Here is a 26,339-nt window from a genome sequence, read left to right on the forward strand (position 1 = left end):
ATAACCTTTTTCAAACGTTGCTTCATAACAACTCTTTTGTTTTGCTTGCTAACTGTTGTGAAATACAGGTATTTTACCCATTGGAAAAAAAAAAAAGGAGAAAGTTCTGACGTTTGTTTTGGCATAGTTCTCACGTTTATTTTAACACAGTTCTTGGTATTTTGAGAATGCTGCTATCTAAACGTAAGCACTGGAAACACTAATCTTATTTACTGTATTATCAAAACTGAACATGAGCCTAGCCAACATCTATATTATTAATTAAAACAGATTATCAGAATAGGTTTTCATGCCTTTCCTGCTTTAGGTGACTCTTGGAGCTAGAAATCTGCTTTAGCTCTAGAGAACTGCCTGGTTTTTTCTCTCTACTTAACACATTCTTCTACCACTCTTACAGAAAAACTAGGAGACACGCTACCTCCATAATCAACAGCAAAACAATTAACAGAGGAAGGCACTCTTGTTACTTTAATACTTACATAAAGATCCCTTGAGCTTTTATATTGTGATCAGAATTCCATCTCAGTATCATCTGTGCTGACTAAAACAATTTGTCACTATACATCAAGAGTGCTACAAGCCACTTTCAAAGAGGAAGCCTTATCCCAAATACTTATTTTGATTAACTGCTCTCCATGACTCATTAGTGAGAAAATTGTAATGCACACATAAACAAACCAAAAGCAACATCAACCACGTAATAATAAATGAAAAAAAAATTGAATGCAGAAGTAAAATTTAAAAAACAAACAAACAAAAACCCCACAAACAAACAAAAAAAACCACAAACAAAACCCTAACCAAACCAATCACCAAACCAAATCAAACAAACCCCCAACAAACTGCACCAAACCAACAACACCCCAGGACTCAATGCTGACAAAGAAGTACTGAATAGTAGAAGAAAAGAATTTGGCCAAAAAAATACTTGGACAAAAAGACCTATCCAAAATAGTTTTGATATATCCCCATAACTTCTGGAAGATATTACGTTATTGAGGATTTTACTAGTCGTCATGTATATCTACTACAAAACAAAGCAGGAAAAGAAGCACACACATGCAGAATAACTGCAGCGTCTCACCAAAGCCTTTTCCGAATTCTGACACTCACCACTGAAACCAGAGCTGGGTAGCAGATTTGGAAAGTAGTGAAATATTTTCAATTTCGAAAATAAGTACCTATACAGAATAATTTCTCCCACAGTATAAAGACATGGCAACAGCACACTGCAACACTACCTCATTTTATTACATGGCACATTTATCTACTGGTCGTGCCCTAACCACGGCATCTGTCTCAATTATGGAAGAGCAGCATCTCTCTAGTGCCCACTATAACCAGAACACATTAATGATGAATACAGTCACTCAAGTCTTATTTACCATACCTTTCTGTTATGCAGATGAAAAACCTAAGGAAGTCTGATTTCTCCTGACCAGCTTTCACGGCCGCAGTTGGGAGAGACAACATGATGTCACCTGTCAAAACCCAGCAAACAGCCCATAACTACACCAAATACAAGAACAGAGGCAGGAGATAGTAATTCTAGTTCCACGTCTCCACAGAATCTGTTTGACCTTGGCAAGTCACTGGGGTTTCGTGCTTGTTTTTTCACATTCAGGACATGAGGAGCTTTTATGAAGACGGCTGGAACAACAATAACTGAGTAAGGCTAATTATTATTTATTCTGCCCGGCCTTAGAACTCTTCCACAATGGCACTAACTCAGAGTGTGTACAAGCACCTCCAAGACTCTAGACCTTCATACTGAAGGTCCCTTTACGTAAGATCACCACTGAAAGCAGTAACACCCCTTACCAAGACAACCTCCCTTGTAATCCATAACTGATAAAAGCTTAGTTTCACAAATTCTTCTGCTAAACAAACAACTTTAACCTTATTTCTACACTGGTAGTTCCTAATCCACAATTTTCAACTTGCAAACACTGCCTGCAAGATCCTTTGCCGCCGCTCCCAGACAAAATTACATTACAGTGTAAAAAAATAAGAGCTGCCAGGAAAAGGAAGCAGGATATTTTCTGAAGAGTATCTTTTATTCCGTGCAGTTTCTATGGTTCAGCAAAAATTAGGAACTAGTATTTTACACAATTCAATTCCCTCTTTAGGCTTGGAAAATTCTGAATTTCATGGCAGCCTGATCAAGTTTCATTTTGATACCCACTTTTCCTGGTAATCTCCCAAAACACCACACACTAAAAATATACCACAAGTATGGCTTTGAAAAAAACAAAGTGCAGATGAAACATCCTACAGACCAAGCAATGTTACCAAGAATAAAAGCAGAAAGACATTTTTTCTGGCACATTCTAAAAAATGTCTATATTTGTCTGTACTCATAAAGGAAAAAATTAAGGTATTCATTCCTCTATCAAATAACTATAAGAAATTTTATTAATAACCAAAATACCAACTAGGATCCATTGTAGTATATACCCTTAATCTAACGTACGAGAAGTAGAAAAATTTAATTAAGAACAAGGTATGATCTCATGCCGAGCTGTTAAAAATTATTAGTTGCCAATAGAGCTTGCTGCCTATTTGAGAAAGTGTTCTGGATTTTCAATGCACTGATGAAATACCACTGCATACAAGCTAGTCATGCAGTACAACAACATGGAGATAAACTCTTCCTCCTGAACAAGAAACAAATGAAGAAAAGTTATAACCACAACCACTGTAAGGTCTTCATGTTTTCCAAGTGAAGCATGTAAACAACTTAAGAGTCATAGACTCATAGAACACCCTGAGCTGGAAGGGATCCACCAGGATCATCAAGCCCAATTCCCGGCCCAGGGCAGGACACCTCCAGATACACACCATGTGCCTTGAAAGCATTGTCCAGATGCTTCTTGAACTCTGTCAGGCTTGGTGCTGTGACCACTTCCCTGGGGAACCTTTTCCTAATACCCAACCTAAACCTCTCCTGACATAAATACAGGCAATTTCCTTGTGTCCTGTCACTGGTCACCAGAGAAGAGATCAGTGCCTGCCCCTCTGCTTCCCCCTGTGAGAAAGCTCTAGGCTGTGATGAGGTCTCCTCCAGACTGAATAAGACAACTGATCTCAGTCATTCCTCATATGACTTCCCCTCTAGACCTTTCACGATCTTCACGGTGCTCCTCTAGATGTTCTCTAAGAGCTCTACATCTCTCTTACACTGTGGTACCCAGAACTGCCCCCAGCACTCGAGGTGAGGCTGCCCCAGCTCAGAGCAGAGCGGGACAAGCCCCTGCCCTGCCTTGCTGGAGATGCTGTGCCTGATGCACCCCAGGACACACTGGGCCCTCCTGCTGCCAGGGCACTGCAGGCTGACATTCAACTTTCTGCCAAAAAGGATCCCCAGGGCTTGTTCCAGCCATCATTTCCCAGCCTATGCACATCTACTGCTGCCCCATCCCTGGCACTCGCCCTTGTTAAATTTCACATCTGGTAATTGCCCAGCCCTCTAACCAGCCAAGATCACTCCACAGGGCCTCTCTCAGTTTAAATAACGATGGAAATACATATTTCAATTCAACACGAATGTCTCAAGGCTTATCTACACAAAAAGACATCCTCGAAAAAGAGCCTTGCAAGCTTCCTGAAGACACGTGCTGTTGACTGAAGTGTACAGGCTGCTTTAGAGAGAACAAATCATATAACAGCAGCATGCCATTCATTAAAAAATCTTATTAATCAAATAGTAAAACACGATAACAATTATATATTAAAATAAAATTTTACAGATCCATCAAGCTTTTAAAAATACAAAAAAAAATCTGTGTTTATCTTAATCTCTCTTTATTTTATATTTATATACAATTTTAATAAATACTTAATTTTAGAATATATTATATATATAATAATCATCTGTCTATTGTAAGGAGTGAAATCTGTGAGCTCAATCAAGAGACTTCTCACACTTTACATACTGAAACTCATACGTTCTTTTCTTTCTTGGTAAAAAATTCACCACCACAAATATGTAGTTTATACATTTGCAAGCATAAGACCACGAAGATAGAGGGCCATATGCCACCATCTGGATAACTAAAGTGCAGTTGAAGAGCATGAACTATTTTTTAGAAAATGAAATTATTTTTAACAGTATAAATGGGCTCTGAAAAAATGGCTGTGATGTGACATAGCAAAGGTGACAAAAGAATTTCCTCAGGTTGTAAAGGTTACTTCATTTTTTTTTTGTAAAAGGCAGCAACCACAAAATAGATATGCAAAATATGAGTAAAGAACACCACATAAGTAGAACCCCTGGAAATGAGAAACTCTAAGTTTAGCCCTTACTTTTCCAAGACTGCTTCAATTAATAATTTCTTCTTCAATGAAATGTATTGGTTGTTTCCTTTTCTGAATTTTTACATTACAAAAGATAACCATAATTCTCTATTATTTCCTTATTACATATAATCTTAATTGATAATTAATGCAATTATGTCAAAGGTAAGGATGAAGTGTATGACATTACAATGCTATAAGCATTTCCACATAAAAATAATGGAAATTCACTAAGATCAAGAATCAATTTATAACTATAAAACTGCCTTGAAATACTATACCCTTTAAAGGCATATTGACTTTTGTCAACAGAATTAAGATTTCACCTGACAATACAGCTAGTGACATTTACTTTTTTCTCTTTTTCACCTAAATATAAAGAAGAAAATAAGCAATACTATAAAAGCCAGCATACACAATTGCTCAATTTTTAGAAACATTGAAATAACAAATTAAAAAAAAAACAAAACCAATTAAAACACACCTTCCTTGTGAAATGCTCTTGGAAGGCAGTATTTCAGCACATTAGTGCCACATAGTTCAGTTAATAATGTGCTTGCAATTAACATCCAAAGAATTTAGGGTTGCAAGTACTATGAACACAGAAAACTGATGTCCTGAAACTGTGCATAAACTACATTCTTCATCCCAAGAGAGATTCTAATGAACTGTGTAAGAGAATACTTGTTTGTATTAAATACGTATTTAAAAAATTCAAATGACAACCTATCTTTCCAAGTTTATCTAAAACCAAACAGCACAGAACAGGTATGCATTGCACCATAACTGTAATCTTCACCAACAATGAACTAGCAACTATAACTCCTTTCCTCAAAATCTTTACCTGTGAAGGCATCACAAGTCTTTTAGAGAGACTTTATACACACCTACAGGCTTTTCACAGTTTTTTTAAACACAGAAATTGAAGTTCAAAATAATGAAAAATAGTGCTAAAATAAATTGCTACTACAAAATAGAAATTAGCAAGTCAAAGGAAAAAAAAACCTCTCTCTCATTCACAAGCCCATGATCATTATGCAATTCATAGTACGGAACAATACTTAAAAGAGAACTATTTTTGCAAAGAGATATCAGCAAAGGATATTGCCTTTTAATTGGCTGTAGCAAGCACACACATACTATGCCAAATACAATAGTCTACAGATTATTTCTGGAGAAATCAAGCTATAGAAAGATTATTTTCAAACTTTCTTTGTGCTCTGTATCAACCAGAATAAGTCAAACAACAAAGAGCTACTTAACACAGTGAATAAACAAAAAGCTACTTAACACAGTGAATAAGCAAGAGCAAGTAAAATCCAAATTAGGACCTTAACTCCATAAAATTGCTTCTACTGAAAGCAGAAGGTTAAAAGGTTAAAAAGAGTATTTGCCAGCATTTCAGAAGACTCCTTCAAGAATATATTGTTCACGAGGATTTCCCAATAGTCTGACAGCTCTTGCTCCTTGATAACAATTTAAATGTTAGTCATACAAAACCATCTACTCATTTGATTGTCAACAAGTTTTTCCCAATCTTTAATACTCATCAGGTGCATATACACAACACAATAGCTGTAGTTAAACTACTACTCAAGTCTTAATAAGCACTGTTTAAACCTTCAGTGACAGTAAAAACTGTAGCCTGAAGAACCCATCCATGAATTCTAGTCCTATAGTCTACATCATCCTGTTTCCACTCCCTAAACGTCACCGAAAGCATTCTAACTTCTCTTGCAGCCTAACCTTATGATGAGGCTCAGAATCAATAGGGATTTGTTATCTTCCTTGACCTGTCAACTACCCAAGACTACCAGCAATGCTTCTTTTGCAGAAATAACTCTCCCTCATTCTCTTGGTGTCATGAGTCATCCCTTACCACTCTGTTCTTTCAGTGTATCCTCCTGAAGGAGCCTCCTCATTCACCTTTACTATTTTATGAATCACTTCCTAGGCTTTGGTCTTGCATCCCTTTCCATTTGTCTTCATTCTATCCAGGGCCAGGATTCAGATTCAACCATGAATTCCCTGCCATCAATCAGAAATATTCTTTGTACTCCTGATCTCCTGTGCTTGCCCAGGTCAACACCCCAGCTTGAGTCTCTCTTTCCCCACACTAAAGCCCCACTATCAGCTCAGCCCCAGAACAGACAACACACAGGTCTTATTCATTCCACCACTGCTTCAGTCTCCTTTCCACTACTGCAAGTCCTGAACTTAACTAAGCATTAGCTCTCAAATCTAGCTTATTCTCTGTAGGTCCTAGAAATAACCTGCTGTTGAAATCCTAGCAATGCCCATCACATCACTAAAATATCCCTGTAGTAGCTGAAATTTTATCATGAGACCACAGAAGTTCACACCTGAGATAGTGAAGCAATCTTCATCTTTCAAGATCCAGAACTGATCCTTATTGAACATTTGTCTCTGAATACTTTTAGCCTACAGCCAGATCACACAAGTCCTTCCCCATCTCACTTCTTGAGTAGCATCCACTTCACTCTCTACTTCAGGTCCCTCATTGGTCAAGATCCTCATTCTAAAATTACTAATCAGGATGTAGATGAGGTTAAAGTTCTGGTGAACTGTTATATTTTCACCTCTGAACTTCTTTTCTCTTGCCCTTGGGGTTGGGAGAGCTCCATGAAGCAGCACCCTCTTTCAAAGACCTCCTACAAGGTTTTTTTTCATATTTCTCATTAAAAACAGAGAAACACAATGACCAGATGGCTGTCACATCCACGCTACTACACTAAAATTCATGGCACTGATGCCAAACATTCTCCTGTGCCATCACAGATTTCATGAGTCTTCTCTCACCCTTAAATCATTGAGCATTCTGGGTCAGGAAACCCCTCATAACCACTGAACTCCAGGATGACTAATTCAGACATGGAACTTGAACAGCTTGTTACTTAGAAATGTGACTAAAACATTTTTCTACTGTGCAATGCCTATGGAAAACCAGCATCATACAGCAATAAGCCTACTCAAAGTATTTTTGTCTTTTCCAAGGCTTCTCAACCAGTTTGAAAAATAATCCATATTATATACTGCTATTACAGAGGTTTTAACTGGTAATCGAGTACTTAAGACAATGCCTACTATTTATGATTTCCATCTGTTATTCTGTTAGGATCTGTGGATTCTAGTATTTTAAAGATCAGGTTCTCCCAGGCTCCTAAGAAGACACCATTGCATACCTTATGTCACTTTATGTCACTGTAAAAATACAAAATTAAGTTCACGGCACTACAGATTTTCTCTGTCATATGGCTTTATTAGACCTAGCAGAGCAATTTTCAAGCTAATGGATGCCCACAGGTATTTTCCAGTATAACAATTATTTAAAAACAAGTGGTTTGCACTCAAAATATAATTAAAGAAGCATTTTCATTAATTTTGTAATCTTAAAATGATATTTCCCTAAATTGTTCACAACCAAAACCAAAAATACTCCACAAAACCCCAAAAATACTATCCTATAATCCCAGCCATAAATTATCCAGTTCTTTTAAACAGTAGTTGTGAATAGTAATTCCTTTTAAGCTACTTGTCTGATGTTTCTGTTTACTTTCTCACTGTATCTGGTTCTGACACTGTGCAGTTTAGCTTGTCACACTGTACATATGCACGAGTTTAATCAAACTGCTCCATGTGAGGCAGTAGCACAGTGTGCCACATGCTGCCAATAACAAAGCAGGAACATACTCTGACTGCCCCCCGAAACTGCTGCAGAAAAATCCTACTATTCCATTCCAACACTGCATAAACTTATGTACCATAACTTAAGCTTACGGATATAGTTTTCACAAGGAAAAAAAAAATAACCACCTTTTTCATTCTGGCAACACTGACTGCCAAAGAGCCATAAGTTTTACCTCGAAGTTTGAGGTCCCATGTGATGCCCGTTCAAACACAATGCAGGATTTGCATATTACATTCTTCAGCTATTGCTTTTTAATTTCAAACACTTTTTTCCCCCCGTCCAATAAGTTTTTAAAGAACAGCCCAGAAAGAAAACTCTGTATACTAACCATTTGGGGGGAAAAAAAAAAAAATCAGCTACTGGAAAATCATCAATTTTTAATCCTAATACACAAAGACAACTCAGCATCAGAGTGACACTCCAAAAACAGGTCATTTAATTTAAAAAAAAAAAATCAGGCTCCTTCATGCAATAAAACTACAACATTAACAAAAGTTAGCATATTTCATTTTACCTACACTGGAAGTATTTAACAATAAGAAAACAAAATTATCTTTCCAGAGAATTATTTGACTTATATAGGTTTAAACAATAAATGTAGCATAAAATCCTAAACTACAAACAGCTATTTCACTCTCGTTAAAATGGTATTTTTTTCTACTGCTCTGATTATTTGATCACTGTTTTTAAAATAATCCACAGTTGTTTTGTCAACATTTTAACAGACATCTGAAAAGGATAAAACTAATGTTGCAAACATGACAACACTTCTGACAATCCTGTAATAATCAATAAACAAAAGGAAATGGAACCCAAATATTCAGATGAGTAAACTCATAGAAACGTGGAAAAACTTACTAACTGGAGCACAGGCTAATAGTTATAGCAAACTTTAAAAGCATTTGTTCCCTTCTTTCAAGTCCAACCTCTAAACTAGTACACTCCAGGAATCATAACAAACAAGATTAGCTTCCCTAAAGAACATTTAATTGTAAAATTGTATATCAGCCACAAGATACCTTCATCAGGACTGAAATCAAGCAAAAGCTTCAATTTATTTTTTCCACAAACAAGAGTGAGGAATTGGAAACACTATTGCAGCTAATCAAAACAACAAAATACCATAATGCTACCTTCTCTACGAGAACAAAAGCATCAACCACCAACTCCACCCCACCCCCAAGCAGGCTGTTGCTCTCTAACCACAGAGCCAATGCTGTAGACAATGTAATCCCACAGGGAAGACAGAAGGTCACAGACACACTGTGAAATCTTAAAATAAGGTCCACGTTTTAGAAAGACCTAGAAGTACAAGACAAAATGTCATTTGGGACAAACAGGTGGAGTACATTAACAGCCTGTTCTTCTCCCGACTGTCTCTTCCCTCAACACATACAGGGAGGTCACACTTGCTCCGCGTAGTCCAGAATTAAGGATACGGCACTTGAAATAAGCAGCAGCAATCAAGATGTGGCAAGGATGGCAACGTGCAATGTGACACTGCAGGTGTGATTGCGTACTGTATACCAGCAGTGGGTCTGTTATTATTCATCAGCTGTAGGTGGCAAAGAGGGTGTCACTTATTACAGTGACACATGCTGCAGCTGGCTAGCCATGATTAAGTATTACCCAGTGTGGTTGAAAGGGATGGAGACTCCCATTCATTATGATCCAGCTTGGCTTAGTGGCGTAGAGAAGCTGCTACCCTTCCCTTCACCGCAGCATTTGAAGGAAGGCAGCTAAAACTCAACAAAGCCCTGGGAATGGTGTGCAGAGAGAAGAGAAAGGGAACATCGGTCGCCCAACCTGACGGAACGGGTGTCCTGCTAGTAGGGGCGGAGAGCCCGCCCGCGTTCGGCGCGACCGGGAGCGCTCCGCCGCCAAGTGACAGCGCCGGGCCGAGCCCCGGCCGGCCCGCCGTGCGAGGGGCGCTGGGGCCCCGCGCTCAACTTCCAACCACAGCAGCAAAAGCCTTTGTCCGAGCGCTCCCCGTCCGTAGCCGGGGGAGCCTGGAGGACCCCCGCCTACGGCGGGACGAGCCAGGGCGACCGAGAAGGGAGAACAGCCCGTGCCAGCCCCAGGTCCCCTCCTAGCTGGGCTCCGCCGCTCCCCTGGGAGCCCTCAGAGCGGGACCCGCTCCGAAGCAGCCGGGATGAGCACTGACCCTGCACGGAGTCCCGACCGGCGTGTCCGTGCCGGAGAGAAGGAAAGCAAAGTGAGCGCCCAGACCCGCCGGGACTCCCGCGCCGCGGGGCGGCCGGAGAGTGCGGCCGCTGCCGGGCCGGCACCCGGGGCGCCTCCTCCGTGCGCCCACCCGGCGGGACCCCAGCCCCACGAGGTTTGCGCCGCAGGGCCCGCCCGCGGGCCGTCCGGACGGCAGTCCCCCGTGCCCTCGAGCGGCGGCCGAGGAGCGAGCGGGCGGGCGCGGCGCGGCCTCGCCCAGGCAGCCCCGGGCGGCGGCGGCTCCGGCGGGCGCCGCGAACGCCCCGCACTCACCCTGTCACAACAGGCGCCATCTTCCACAAACTCTCGCTAAAACTCCTACTCTCGCGAGAGTGCCCCCCTCCCCGCGGCCCAGAGCGCGCGTGCGCGGGCCCGCGAGACACGCGCGGGGCGGGAGGGGGAGGCGGTGCGCACCGCCCACTCAGCGCCCGGGCTTCTCCCTTCAGACACAACAGCCCGGGCGTGGGAACCGCGCCGCTCTCGCGAGAGCCCGGCCCCAGCCGGCATGCGGAGAGCGGTGCAAGTCTCGCGAGAGCAGAGCGCGCTCTGGGGAAACCGAGGGATTCCCTCTGCCCGCTCGCGCGTCCCGCCCCCGCCGGCGCGAGGAGGGGCCGAGGGGGAGGAACCATTCGGGAAGCGGAGGGAGGGGCGGGGCGGGGCGGGGCGGGGCCGCCGGTAGCGCTCGGGGATCGCCCCCCGGCCGCCACCGCCTCCTCCCCGCACCCCCGCGGGAAGCGCGCGTGGGGTCGCGCGCCTCGTGCTGCCCGCGGGCCCGGCACGTGTGCGGCCCGGAGACACCTCGGCGGTGCCGGGGCTGAGGGGACATTGGGGCTGGCGACCGGGACAGGCCGGAGAGAACTCTTTGTCAAACGGTGAATAAAAAGAACAGGGGGCTGCGATTTGGAGGCACAGCCCTTAGGAGGACCTCTTACGTTCCTTACGTGGAATTGTTACCATTATTTTTTTTTAGAAGTCGGTTTTACATTAAAAGCCCTGTTTCATAATTTTGTTTTCATGTGCAGCTGAAGTGCGTAAGATGCGTTTGTTTAGCAAACAGAAACAGTGGGGTCTGGCGGAGTCCCAGCCAGCTGAGCGAGCCACAGGCGGCTGCGTGTGGGCGCGGGGACAGCAGGTATTTCTACACGGGGCTGCCGGCGTGTGCTCCGGCGTTTTGGTACGACAAAAAAAGAAGACCCCAATTTTGGATAATTTAACTACATTATCCCTTCAGGGTGCGGGTCTGATTGTCCATTAGGAGACCAAATTTGAAAACTAGTCCTTTTACATCAAGACTTCTGTCTGTTTCGACTTCCTCTATGTTTGGTATAACATGTCAGTCTAACTTCGGGACAAATGCTACATTGATTTAAAGATTGCTGAGATTCCAAAGCCCACATCTTTTTTATTAAGTTAGCTTTGTACCTCTGCTGTCTTCTAAATTACGGGAAAAAATAACTTTTCAGTAATCCCATGAATAAGATTTCAGATTTTTCGCCCACATGTGAGCTTCACTGCTTATGCCAATTCAATGAATGATGTCTCACATAAGTAAAATCACGTTTCAAGAGATTCCTTAGTGACAAAGTTTTCTGTACGTGTCACTGTACAAACAGCTATTGTCTCTTGTCATTAAGGGACTTTCCCCGTCATGATTTCCCCCTCCTCATTAGATACAGGAGGACTTTGATTGGCTCCCTTGTACGCACGGTTCTCGGCAAAAGCACAATGCATACTGGAAATCCTCTGTATTGTTTGCAAAGAGCAACTCATAATCCCTTTGGAAATCTCTTCCTAAAAACAACTCTCTCTTTTTCCTTTTTTTTTTTCCTCCCAAGGCTAAAGAATCATCTCAGCTCATGCTAACTCCACTCCATTAAGAATAGCTTCTGGATGTTTGCCATGGACTGTCTCTAGATGGTTATTTTATGGGGCCCCTCTTTTAGTGTGTTTTGAATCAAACTGGAAAATCTAAAAATATAGCACACAATAATCTGCCGTGTCTAGTCTCTTTTAATAATTTACAATGAAGGCACTTTGATTAATAACAAGATTAATTGGATACTGGTGCAGGTATATTATTTTTAAGAATTAATAATCACAGAACCCATTGTAGTCCTTTCCATCACTGACAGCAGTACATTATAAAACAAATAACCATTGATTTTGTTTTCTTAAATTATAAATAATCTGCAGTTCAAAAGGCCAGGAATACTATTCAAATCAAAAACAATAGCTTGAACTTCATGTGAGTAGCTGGTGGAAGAAAAGATAGTAAGCCTAAAGGTTTTTTTAATGTTGTTTATGCATTGAATTTTCTTCTTGCTGGTAAAAGTTTGTACTTCACATAGAGTGTGAACAATTCCTATTGACTTTATTGGAAACTGAAGGCATTCACCACCTCAGGGAACTAGACCTCACTGTCTGACCTCACTGTAACAAATATAAGCACTTCCAGAGCTGAGGTAGAAAAATTTAAATACCAGGTTTGCGCCATTTAAATGTTTGTGTTTGCTATGCAAATCAGTAGTATGACTTTTTGATTTAAACTCAGCTGAGGTTGTCAAAAGGGTTCACAATCAGGCCTGTCACTTCAGAGACAATTTGGAGAGTCACAGCTGGAGGCATCTTTGAAGGATGTGATTTCCACAGGTGTTGGGCCTCACCCATGTTCCAAGTGGATGCCCTGCCAGGTGACTCCAGCTGGGTGCTCAGAATCATTAGTGACCTTTGAAAATGGAAGGCTGATCATGCAGGAAATCTAGTTTACTCTCACTTGTTAACTGGGGGACAGGACCACCTGGAACTTGGATTCACCAACATGCGTGTATGTGGACAGAGCCACTTGGCAGTGCTTAGTGGATCTCGGCAGCTTCATCTTGGGAATTCATAGGGCTCCCCTGTCCTCTCAGTCTTGCATTGTGTGGAAAGAGGAGGAAAGACAAGGAGCCTAGCACCAGTCCATGGAATCTTTAAGGCTCAGGCCCTGTGTGTGGGTGGGGAGGAGGTCTTTTGGCCTGGAGAGTTGTCCCACCAATGGTACTGCAGGACAGGAGCTGCTGGCCAGCAGTGTTCCAGCAGCCCAGCTTTGGAGGAGGAGGGCAGGCATGAGCAGGGAGCATGAGATGCAAGCTGTGATAACCAGGCCAAAGATTTCAACAGCTTGTTTGACCAGTCCAGACCAAACTTTCTCCAGCTTAGCCTTGGCTCTGGGTTTCCCCTAAGCTCATTCCTTTGGGCACAGCACTAGCTAATTAATATGCTTCTCATTTGGCAACTGCTCCCCACCTCACTGGTTTGGAGAAAGATGAGAAAACAAAAGACCTGCACACTTTAATGTAGAAGCAATCCTGAGTTTCTTATGTGCTTAGCACAAGCATATGAGAGAGGGGCAAGGGGACAAGAGACTCCCTCTCAGATCAGCCTGTCTTACAAAAAACCATCTCACAGTGTGTCCTTTAAAATCCCAGCTATTTTAAAACTCAGTGACCTTAAAAAGCATTGTAGGTAGTGAGAACCGCAGTTATCTGGATCTTCATTATAAGGAGCAGGTTTATCTTGAGATGTTGCAGTTTGTAGGTGGTGTAAATCACACATTCTAGTGGTAGGTACTGTGATACAACCCTGCTGGGATTTCATAAGCACAGGATGTACAGTGTGGCTCAATCGCATGTCTAGAAAAGCAAATAAACAGGCAGTTGCCCACAGAACATCTCTTAGATCTGAGCTGCAGTGCATGTGCCCACAAAAGTTATCGCTTAAGCTGTTCACCAGCCAGCTCAATGTCAGAAGTGTCTGCTCCTAGAAATGGATGCTGATGTTCAACACAGCTCAGAGAATTTGCAACATTGTCTTAAGGATGACAAGGAGAAAGAATAGCCTAGCTAGCAGTCTGCGGCAGGAGCATTGTTAAATAGTTTTTGCTTGTGTGTCATAGTCTCAAAGAGGATGGTAGAGCAAAGAAAAAATCTGAATCTGTGTCTTAATGCAGGTTCAGGTATAAGTATTCCTTGGTGTGGGAGTCCCCAGAGGCTACAGTCAAGCTTGGGTCTCGCTATGGAGTTGCCTTGAAAGCAAGTACAGTCCCTTCCCAGAGTGTTCTTTTAGTGTAAAGGCAAGAAGCAAGGAGTATAGGTAACATTAGAAAGGAAGAGGGGGCGGGAAGATGAGGTTAACAGTAATAACATCATATGGTTATATAGGTTAACAGTGTGAACAGCTTGATGACTGACTTCTATAACCTCTTATTTTCAAATAGTTTTCTAGAGCAGCCTGCTAAGACACTTTGCATTGTATTAAATTTTGATCCTCACCCTACCCCAGAATAGTATCTTCACTTATTTTCCACTGGGTGAAATGTTTTGTCAGCTTGCATGCAACTACCCTGTATCCCTCCTTAGTTTTACTGGGCTCTTCAAAGAGTGCACCTCTGAACCTCTCTCACACAGCATCTCTCCACTCGTGCACGATGCCTGTCCACCAGGTAGGTGTGGCACCATTATTCCCTTAGCCCTGCCTCCCATACACAGCCCTCTGCAGTGATAGCTGGTGCCATCGTCTCATCCTCAGGGTGCCCCTGCAGGTACCACCAGACGTCAGTGAATCATCCGGAGGCTAGGACGCCCTGGGGGCTGGCCAGGGAGCCTGCCCGACACACACCGGCTAGTGCCAGCCCCTGCACCGCAGCATTGACAGGCAGGGTAGTACCAGCCCCTGCACCGCAGCATTGACAGACCGGCTAGTGCCAGCCCCTGCACCGCAGCATTGACAGGCAGGGTGGTGCCAGCCCCTGCACCCCAGCATTGACAGGCAGGGTGGTGCCAGCCCCTGCACCCCAGCATTGACAGGCAGGGTAGTGCCAGCCCCTGCACCCCAGCATTCACAGGCAGGGTGGTGCCAGCCCCTGTACCGCAGCATTGACAGGCAGGGTGGTGCCAGCCCCTGCACCCCAGCATTGACAGGCAGGGTAGTACCAGCCCCTGCACCCCAGCATTGACAGGCAGGCTAGTGCCAGCCCCTGCACCGCAGCATTGACAGGCAGGGTGGTGCCAGCCCCTGCACCCCAGCATTGACAGGCAGGGTGGTGCCAGCCCCTGCACCCCAGCATTGACAGGCAGGGTGGTGCCAGCCCCTGCACCCCAGCATTGACAGGCAGGGTGGTGCCAGCCCCTGCACCCCAGCATTGACAGGCAGGGTGGTGCCAGCCCCTGCACCCCAGCATTGACAGGCAGGGTGGTGCCAGCCCCTGCACCCCAGCATTCACAGGCAGCGGCAGAGCAGGAGTTCCCCGGGCCCCGCCTTGCTGCAGTGTGGCTGCTGCTCTGCCCTGACCTTCTGCCGTGGCTAATGTGTGCACGCACCAAAGCAGTTCTATGATTAAACCACAGGATGCAGGATTACAAAGTCATTCATTACAAGGAGTAGAGCAGGATAAACTAAAAATTTCCATGTTTCCAAAACGTGCAGGAGAAGATACAGCTTTTTTTTCAGTCTGTCTCATCTCTGTAGGACTGACTGTGAGCTGAAGACACCTAAGAAAGTTATTTGCATCCTCTTGAAATCAAGAAAATGGGGAAGACTGAACAAATTTTTTAGACTGTGAATTATCACAAATAATTAACAAAACAAAAGGAAGATTTAAAGATTGTATTTATCCAGATGTTTTATTGATTTTAATGATATATATAAACACAAATCGATTTTGCCATGTTCTGAATTGGTGTGAATACATATTTGTTGCAGGAAAATATTTTGACCATAGGTGCTGTTGCAGTTCTGTTGTTTTCCTGATGTGTATCAATTCACATCTACACTCAACCCCAAGCCTGTAATTTAGTGACTGAGTTAGAGCTGATTTTTTCAGCTAGTCTGGTCTCTCATTCATTAGGCTCTTTGAGAAAATATATGCTGACTTCACTTCTACCAGTAAGTAAAATGTGTTTTTTGAAAACAAAGAATGAAAACTAATTTGATTCTACAAAACACAAGAGAAATACACACTCTTAATTATACACATTTTTCTTACTTACAGGGAATATGTAACAGAACAATGCTTAAGGAAATTTCAGACTAACTATAACAAGGTACAAAAAAAGAATACATCAGCCTGTTATAAAAGAAAACCACAAACTGCACATGACCCCTTGATAAAACTAGCACTAAAACCCCATTTGCCATTGTAAACCATCCGATTTTACTATGTATTAGGAAAATCCTTGTCCCAGTGGTAACCACACACTATGTCAAAGGAGGAAATATGGACAGAAATCCTTAACCTGTAATTCTATGTGCAAATATGTGCGCACAGGAATTCTTTCTATAGAGAGAGGAGTTACGAAATTAATTGATTCACAGGTGTAAAGCTGGATACCATATAAATGCTCTCTGGAGAATTTAGGTAAACTTCGTTCTTGTCCTATATAGAGAAGTTAAGACTGTTCATGTCCATTGTCTATAAAGATAATACTTGTTTTGGGGCTGTTTATTTAAATCATTTAGGAAGTTATACAATCTTGAAACAGAAGATAGTCTAAAGGCATCACCAAAGAACATGTAATCCTAAAAAATATTTAACTTGTTATGCTGCCATGTTGATATCTATTTGGGGTACAAAAGTTCTAGTTGTTGTGGACTTAGTCTAGTTTCACACTCCTATAATTTTGCTGTTCCACAGACCAACCATTTTCCATAATCCTCCTGAAAACAGATGGACTATTTTTGGCCAGAACTATTGAAAATAAATTCCATAAAAATTGCCTGAGAATATTGCTCAGATCCAGAGTGGCTGACACCTTTTGAATTTTTTTCTCTTAGGGAATTACACATGACCTTTTAATGCTAAAGTTTATTAGTGCTTGGATGTCATATTGAACTTTGTATAAATGAAAGGATGAACAGATAAGCCACAACTAAGGTAATGCTCTTACAGCTGTAATGGAGATGACTGAAGACATGTCATGGATGATAATTACGTAAAAAAATTCTCTATAATTTTATTTACTGTCATTCTTGGTTCAGGATTCACTCTCTCTTCTTTAATCTTAACAAGTGGTGTTTCATTTTTATGTTCCAGACAGCCATATCTTTTTTAGAAATGCAGATATCCAGACATTCTTATTACTCATGGTTTCATTATCAGTTTGTTTTTCTCCTCATTACTGGCACTGACCTTGCCAAGAACTAAGCACATGCATAATTTTACTAGTGCGATTAGACTCATTAAAGCTAATGGGATTAGTCAAGAAAGTAAACCTACTTCTGTTTAAGGTAGTGCTTCTAGAATCAAGATGAGGAAAGTCTGGAAGGAATTCAGACTGAACATAATTTTCATTAAATGTCATACAAAGAAAAATTCAAAAATTTTTCTCTTGACCCAACCCTAATGTGTGATCAACCCAAGGTGGTTTTACACTGGGGGCAGGGATTTCCTAACAATGCTTTTTCTTCAAAAGACGGGGGCTTGTCAAGAATTGAGCTGGTCTCAGCAAACTTTACAAGGTTGTTTCTCAAGTGTAGGATGAAATATTGAAATTAAAGATAATGAGACATCTCAGCCACCAGCCCAGCAACAGAAGCTGAGTGTAACCTGATAGCAGTGTTGTGATGCTGTGCACTGGGAGACTCTGGTTCCCCCCAGGAATATTTCATTAATGTGGGGATTTTGAGAGAGGCAAACATAGAAAAGGTTTCCTCTTTCTGCACAGAAATAGGGAGATAGCACTGAGTTAAACAACATTTCCTCTTGCAGAGGAATTGTCTCAGAACATGGGCTTATAACTTGGAGGTCTTGTGTATAAAATCCTCAAGAGGTGTTTATGCCAGTATAAAGTGGGGAAAAAGTTTAAAAGATTTCCTTGCTATTACTCCTACCCTACCTTTGTTCCTCTTTTTGAGTGCTGCAAGTCTGCTGGTTTTTGACCTGCCCGCTGAAAGCCTCCCAGAAGCATTATAGCCAGAAATACAATGTTTAGAGTGCACCTGGCTTTCAGCCCCTTTCTTTGAGAGCCGTCTCTGCTATGGCTGAGAGGGGAGGAGCATGGAGCAGTTGCTCCATCCATCCCAGGGAACTTCCCTTCTGGACCATCAGGACAATTATATGGAGACTGGTAACACAGGCCAGACATAAAGTGGGTGATTATTAACTCCATCATGCTATAATTTGTCATTTCTGGCCTCTGATGAGCTGCCTCATATACAGCGAGTTAAAAAAAATCTGGCCTCTTACAGAATCAAATGCAAACTGTTCTGGTATCATTTCAAAGCAGCAAATCTCCCATGGCCTTGGAGAAAACATCTCTTGTGGGCTTTCACCTATTTTATACCTTCTTTTCAAAGCAAACACTTATTTTGGTCTCTGATAAATACAAATGAGAAGTAAAATTTATTTAAGCTGCAGACAGGCTATTTGTCGTCTAAAAGTGAAAATTCTTAGTTAATACTGACTCCTGTGCCCTGTCTTTTTCTGTGCAGAGGTCAAAAACCAGCAAGTCCATCACTGCAACATCTTATATCAGGGGTGGTAGATATATTTAATATTACTCACTTTTCTCTAAGAAAGCAATTGATCTATGCCTCAATGCTTACAATTTTATTAACATTGGAAAGAGCCATGTGGTGTTCATACAGTGTTTAAGCTCCATGGAGTGTCAGAGCCCAAGATTTTCTGATCACTGGCGGAGGAGGAGGGCTGGAGTGACAGTTAGGGGTGCGCCGGTCCCTACTGTATATACAGCTGTTGCTGCGCAGGGGAGGGAAATGCAGGGTCTGGCTGTCTGTTCCAAACAAAAAGAAATGGCACATGCTATTACTTCCAGATCATTGCAGTCCCTGCACCACCATCTGCTGGGGGTCAGAGCAGTTGTCCGGGTCGGCGTCAGTCATGCACAAACTCAATGCCTTCCACGGAGCTGCGCCCAGCAGTACATATTTACAAGAACAATAAAGCAAACCTGCTCCCTGGACACAGGCACCACAATGCTCCAGCACATTGGGAACAAAGGGGCACAACGAAAGTTGATATGCATTACAAAGGAGGTTCTCGGGGATCACAGCTTTGTGATTTCAGGCCGTAACACAAATTGAAGGGAAGAAAAACTGTCACCAATAAGCCCAGACCTAGTGATCATTGTATTTGTAATTGACACAGCATTGCTGAAAGGGTGCCTGGGTCTCTGTGTTTCCCCTTTTCCTATTCTTAAAGTCTTCTGTAGAAAACAGTTAAATGGGACAAGCTTTGATGGTAAATATTGAAAACTTGGTTATGTTATTCTGTAACAGCAGCAAGATAATCTCTGCCACTTACCCCAGCTTGTCCATGCAGATCTCTTTTTCTGGGGCTTATGCCATGTGCTGGAGGGAGAATGTGGAGAGCCCTGACTGACGTAAACTGAACAGTTCCTGGAAACCGAATGAGTACAACTGTGTCACTGTGATGTTGAAACCAAATGAGCAGTTTTAGCATCTCTTCGGCCTCACAACAGTGAGTAATTAATTTCTCCTGCTAAAAACGGCTGCTTCACCACCACTGGAGTGACACATCAGGCGTTACTGTTGGGCACTGCAAACCTTTCACTTAGCACTGTCCTGCACCCTTGGCTGAGCCTACGCATGCAGGCGTGACACCTTTGGGGCCTAGAGCTCGAGGTGCCTAAGCTGGCAGTACATTAAGGCATAGAGATAAAAAGTACAGGCTTTCTTTTAGGTCTGGGCTAACTTCCTGCAGAGCTACATCCAGTGTTTTGGTACTGCGTCAAAACGGAATGCGTGGTGCAGAGGCGTCTGCATTTAGTGAGTTTATTAGTTTGGTCTCAGCATCAGCACTGTTAAAACAGGCAGCAGTGCCAACATGGGGTGAGAGAAATAGGCAACAGTTCTGGAAAGCTATGAAAAGGGCAGGTGGAGCTGCACCCAGAACATTTTTCAAGTGAGGCTCATTGCCAAATAACTAGAAACTATGCTGTGCTAGCAAAAACACATGAAGGACTGCTGTAGTTCCTGCCTCACATAGCTACAGTGTCTGTCACAGCACTACCACATGCATAATCTTTGACATTTCATCTGATAATTAGTGGTTTTGGCACAAGTAAACACACTCTTGTTAGGTTCTACCCTCAGTTAATTTTTTACTAAGCATCACTCGTCATTTTTGCATAAAACCTCTCCAGTCCATGTAATGTTTGACAGCCTTCTTGGATGTTTTGCCTGAAGCATGATATGGAAGAGGAGACCTCCAGGTAGCTGCACACATATGTCTTCCAGACTCCACCTTCCTGGCCTCACTGGCACCAGGACACCCCAGCTGCCAGAGCCGCAGAGCTGGTTCTGGAGCCTGCGAGGGCATGCAGAGCAGCCTTTGCTTGTTTCCTTGGAGAACCTCACCAGCTCAGTTACATATCTGTACTTGGAGGACACTTTCCCTGAGCCATTCCATGCAGAGCTGAACTCCACAAGTTTGTACTGCAGCTAGGCAGACTTTCAGCAATGGGTCAGAACTGAAAGAAATAATTTTTTTTACCATCTGGTCCTGTGGAACTGCATTTGAAGTAAAAGTTGCCAAAGAATAGTCAATATATAGCTTAGATGCATTTGCATAGTAAAATGTATGCAAAGTGTAAATAATTTTGTATCTCTACTTTTGGGGAGGAAAAGGCAGGGGATGGGAAGCTGGCAGAGTGGCTCTTTCAGGATATTAGTAATAAAATGAAGGGACAGAAAGTCTTCTACCTGTAGGTAATTGATGTAATTAATGTGTGGGGATTGAAAGTCATTTCCATTAGTAGTCCAATAGAAGTGATTTGACTTTTATTGTCCTGTATGTTTAGTCCACCATAGAGAGGTGCTACATTGTGGAAATCATCTTGTTTCAGTGCCTGCTTGTACCCCTGCTGGAGGCTTTATTCTACCAGCCAATGACTAGATTAGTGTAGGGAATAGTCCGGGTTTCCCAGTCATCCTTCTGGACACAGTCCAGACATTGAGGAACTTGTAGTAGAAGGTGCCCCTGGCCATAACAACTATATGGTCTTTAAAGTCCCTTCTAACCCAAAACTTTCTAGGATACTGTGATATTCTTCACATGATGCTAGGGAAATTTAGAACTGGTCTCATGTGTTCTGCAGATAAATAAGGGACTTCAGTATCCAGAAGGAACTTTTCAGGTCTTGTGGTCACTAGCAAATGTAAACCACAAGAATAGATACATTCTGACTAATAAAATAAGTTTTCTGATAAAAACAAAGCTTTTACAGAATGAACAATCAACTCATTGGTACTCAAGAGTACCAATCAACAGTACAACTGTGTTGGTACTCTTGCTCTATGACATGTTACCAGTAAACCATGCTCTTGTTGATGGAATATTCCACCCTCTTCAATCATATGTGTCATACTTAAATGCTGCCCTGGATAAACCATAGTTCTAACTTTTATGTTGTAAGTCTATCATTGCAGGAAAAATAGATTTCAGTTTATTTTTCTTAATTGCCTAGATAAAATGAATCTACACTGTGTCCAGGCCAGTGGGCATCCAGTTGTGCATAAACCTTAGGAGTCTAATGTTGAAACCCTGCAGCATCCAGGGGCTGAGTGGAAGCTTTTATGTTTGGGTACTTAAGTGGGAGATGAGCTGTTGGGAAAATCTAGACCAGAATAATAGCTTAACTTTTTATATTTACTCCTTTATTTCATTAATATTACCCTTTATCTCTGAGATTGTAGATATGTTTTTGTAAAGAGTAATTCTGCAAGTTACTACATCTCTGGGCAACATAAATTCAGCCCACATCAGGCACAGCATGTTGAGTCACACAGCACACAGAATATGTACACATCATGGCTGTTCTTTCCAGCTTTATTCTTTATGCTGCATCAATGACAACTATTGGAGAAGAAGTGATATTTGATCAAACTCAAATTGCACAGAGGGAAGGTTTGGCCTTTTGGAACAAATTTAATCTTTCACCTTCAGCTGTGCCAATTGAATACATTGCATCAAGAGACAGTGGTGTTTTTGATCTGGGATTAACTGTTGTAACTTTGGATTTACTGCCTGTTGGAGCCTTGGCCTGATTTTTACCCCCAGACCACTTATATGCTGTTTCTTAACATATCTTCCTTGAACTCATTTTCAGATCTACTAACCTCTCTTCTTCCTACCTGTTCTCTGAATTCTGTCTGCAGTAATGTCTGCCAGCTTCTAATGCCTGATAGCCAGATATGTGACCATTAGGAAATAATGGATTAATAATACAATTATGTATTTTTATGAAAGCAATGTTTTAGTGATTTACAGCTGGACTAGGGCATATATATGGTTAACATGGACTTTTGTTGCTTTTGTACTTCATCCCTTCTCACTGCTTACTCTGCCTACTTACAGATTGTATTTTAGCCCCTTGAATTTGCCTAATTGAAGAAGTCTTTGCAGTTATATTTCCTAGGCATCATGTAGGAGGTTCCTCAGACATATTGGAGAGGCTTAAAACTTTATGAGGGAGAAAAAGCTTTTAATATTTAAATATGTCCCCATTGTTTGTGGTGTTTTGTTTTGGGCTTTTTTTGTTATAGAAATAATCTAAAATAAATATTCAAAGGGTTGTCTTGCCTTAATAAACTTAGGAAACTTTAGACTTGTCCCTTATGTTGATTACATATGCAGCTGTAATTACTCTGTTTTACTTGCACGTTTTAGGCCGTTGCATTGTGTTAGTGATTGAGTAGCACTTCACCGAGCAATAGAACTGTGTTCGCTCAGCTTAAATACTGCTGCAAAAGTAGCACAAGAGAAAAATGTCTTTAAGGTTCTACAGAAACTCTGGCTAAGCTGCAGTAGTGGACTGGAAAGAGAAGTGGCAGAGAGAGAGAAATCACAAAAGTTATGGAAAAATTGGTGCAAAGGCAAAGGGAGAGACTGTTGCTTCGGGAAATAGAGAGGGGGTGGCTGAGCAGACAGCGTCAAATTGCTCCCCCTCTCTGTTCTGGCACTTGCAGATCTATTGAAAACAGGCCAGAAGGACATGCTGAATTTGTTACTCCCGTGTGCCAGCCTTTTCTGCAGCAGCAAGAGAAACCAATCAGTGCTGCTTCAAAAGCAGCTGGAAACTGAGAAATCCCTGGTCCCCTGCTGCCTGGCAAGCAGCAGTACAGGGTCTTCTCAGTTTCCAGCCACTACAGAGGCTCCATTGACAAAATGTGTGCGGCATTTGAAGGAGCACAATGTGACAATGAAAGAACCTGAGGGAAACAAAACGAGGAAGGGGGAGAAAGGAAGAAAGGGGGGAGAATTAAATGGGAATGAGGGAGCAACTGAAGACAGGAGGACAAAAATCAAAAGAAAAGTATGCTAATCACTGCAAAAGGGGCAATAAAAATAAACCATCCTTGTCATATTTGACACATCTGCACTACTTTATCAAAGAGTATAGTTGTGATAGGAAGACTAGAGAAAAAGAGGTAAACTTTACTAATGTTTGCTTTCATTGCCTCTGAGATACAGGCATGCTTAATTTAGTTCCCTACTTTCACAAATACTGTTGTGAAGTACAGAGTGACTGGAAGATGCCAGATACCACACAGGGGTCCACATGGCACTGTGAATGGGACAGCTCCTACCCTCATCCTCTGTTTCTGAAAGAAGAAGAAAGATTTAAAGAGCCCTGTAAGTCAGGAGAATGGTGCCTTACCGTTGCTCAGAACAACCTGGGGAGAAAACAAAATGCTGCCCAAAATAAAGCAAGGCAGCTGGCTTGTTTTCTCCTCTCCCTTGTACTTCATTGCACTGGCTATGAGAATGTGTAGCAGAGTGGAAACCAGAGTATCACCCAAGAGCTCAGAGCAAAGCAGCATGGCTGGCTTTTATTTCTTTTACCTCTGTCTGCCTGGTCATAAGGTAGGACATCCAAGAGGGGTAGCAAGAGTTCAGGGGATATACCTGTGGTACATTACTCTCCCAGCTGTTCCTACTTATGCTGCTTGTTCAGGATGAAGGGAGATTTGGGAGTGCCAGAACCAAAGTTAGTTACAAGGCAATTATACTGGAAGGGACTTCCCAAAACTCCTCACATGACTCATGGAGTTTTTAGTTCATGGGTCCAGCTCAAGCTCCTTCAAATTAAAATCCCCTGAAACATGGGTGAACACAATGTCTTCAGCACCAATTTTTTCACTCCAGATAGCTGCTCTTACTTGGAATAACTTGGTACGGTAACATGCAAAAATGAATAGTACTTGGGAGAGAGCACTGGCATCTACAGATTTTCTGGGAATTCTTCGTACTTTCTGAAAGGTCAGAGAAGTGCACCATAAAAACTGAGACAGAAGAAAAAAACTGTTGCTGTTAGTTTTAAAAGGGAAGATCAGCCAGGAACCGAGAAGAGGGTAGATTTTGTATTGCCCAAGTTGAAAGTGAGTAAACTCAATTTATGTGCATTTGCCTTTGAGCACTGCACTGTCATCATCTTAAATGAGCTTATCTTTTTAAGCAAAGGAAGGCTTCTGTCTTGGTGACTGGAGTTTTGCAATTAATAAAGCCTTCTTTTAAAATTCTCATTTACCATTCAGGTTTAAAATAAAATGCTTCCATTTGCTCTCTTAACTCTTATTTTCAGTCATGAGTAGTAATTCCTGTAAAGTAGTTACTGCTTAGGTTAAAAAAAAATCTGTTTCTCCAAAGCAAATTAATTTGAGCATGAACCATGGCCTCTACACAGTTCCCAGTATTTAGATCAGTGATCAATTTGTCTTTCTCTGTAGGAGTAGTAGACAGTGTTGAACTGATTTTTTGTGATATTTTTATTAATGAGTTTCTGGGTATTTTAATTTTGAAAGAACCTACAGATGCTTTAGAAGTCGTAAAATGAGACCAGCATCATGTCTGTCTGATCAGGAATCACCTATTGTGTAGTAGGCTAAGAATGAGATGTTTTGTTTTTTTATTTCATTTGTTCTGTTCATGTATAGTAGATCAAAATTGGTACCATATTTTCAAATTTAGCATTTCAGATTTTTTTCATCTATGTTAATTTAAAGCAAAGGTATCTTGCTTCATCTCTAAAATCTTAGCTGTATTTTTTATGTCATAGGAGGATATAGTAGTTAGGGCTTTAGAGGAACTACCAGCATGATAAATAAACACATAGAGATACCTCTCAAAATACTGGGCAAAAACCTATCTAATAATTTTTGAAATTTTTCCCTTTTATATTTGTCTCATGGACTGGCTCTGATTACATTAATGAGTTACTCATCATAACAGAAACAGATCACCATATTGAAGTAGTTAGTGCTGAGAATCAGTATGTTTGTTATAAACATTACAAGGATTTGAACTTCAGGCTACCTTTAACTTGATCCCTTGGGTTGGCCCTTCTCACCATGCAAGCTGCCCAAAGGCTGCCCAAAGGCCCACTGCTTGGTTTGGACTCACAACATCCTTGCTGGAGTGCATTTCATATGCACTGAGCAGAGCTTCTGGGTTAGTTCCCTGCAAAGGGAATTCAGTGCTTCCGTGCACCAAAACTGCTCTGGGAGCTGAGCCAGTGTGCAGTAAATGGGAACAGTCAGGGGGTGGGATTTGTTGCAAAACTGCATTGCTGCTCTGAACCAAAATGGTAAATATATAGGCAGTCATTTGTATTTTTGTGCCTTTGAGAAGGCACTGCATATTTTTCTCTAGTGTGCAAACCAAGCAATTTTGCATGATAAAACTCAAATATGTATTTTTATACTTTTCTGACCAGCAACCTCTGGTAAGTTCTTTTGTGTGTTTGATGATGCAGAGAAAGCAAGCTGCACTGAATCATTATGTAAGCAGAGAAATCCTTACATGCATGCTTTACATGCAACTCAGAATAGTAGATTTTATTTTATCAAGTGATAAAAATTGTGGCTTTCTCATAAAAATTATGAAAAACTGGTCTCCTAGCTTCAAGTCTCCAAAAAAGAGAAAGTGATGGGTTTGCCAAATCAGGAAAACAGACTAATTTTATATGATCAAAGAAGACCCTGCACTACATAGGGTTTCATGAGAATGCATAAAGAGTGAAGAAAAAATGTCAAAAATCATGTAGTCTTCATTTAAAGCAATGTGCTTGATATCATATAGTACATTGAGGTATTG

At 41.9% G+C, this 26,339-nt stretch overlaps 1 protein-coding gene across 3 annotated transcripts in view; it reads right to left on the reverse strand.

The window, feature by feature from the left end:
• Positions 1-10,598, reverse strand: part of RBPJ (recombination signal binding protein for immunoglobulin kappa J region) — a 55,636-nt gene extending 45,038 nt beyond the window's left edge. The window contains exon 1 of one of the 3 annotated variants that reach the window (XM_059845051.1): positions 10,502-10,598. In XM_059845051.1, the coding sequence (XP_059701034.1) occupies positions 10,502-10,521 (20 nt within the window). In that variant the 5' untranslated portion in view covers positions 10,522-10,598. Of the gene's footprint in view, positions 1-1,390; positions 1,482-10,169; positions 10,248-10,501 lie in introns of those variants that run through there. The other 2 variants (XM_059845052.1, XM_059845050.1) reach the window with 2 other exon arrangements.
• Positions 10,599-26,339: the final 15,741 nt, after the last annotated feature.

This window comes from Haemorhous mexicanus, chromosome 4 (genome assembly GCF_027477595.1).
Source record: "Haemorhous mexicanus isolate bHaeMex1 chromosome 4, bHaeMex1.pri, whole genome shotgun sequence".
Classification (NCBI taxonomy): Eukaryota; Metazoa; Chordata; class Aves; order Passeriformes; family Fringillidae; genus Haemorhous; species Haemorhous mexicanus.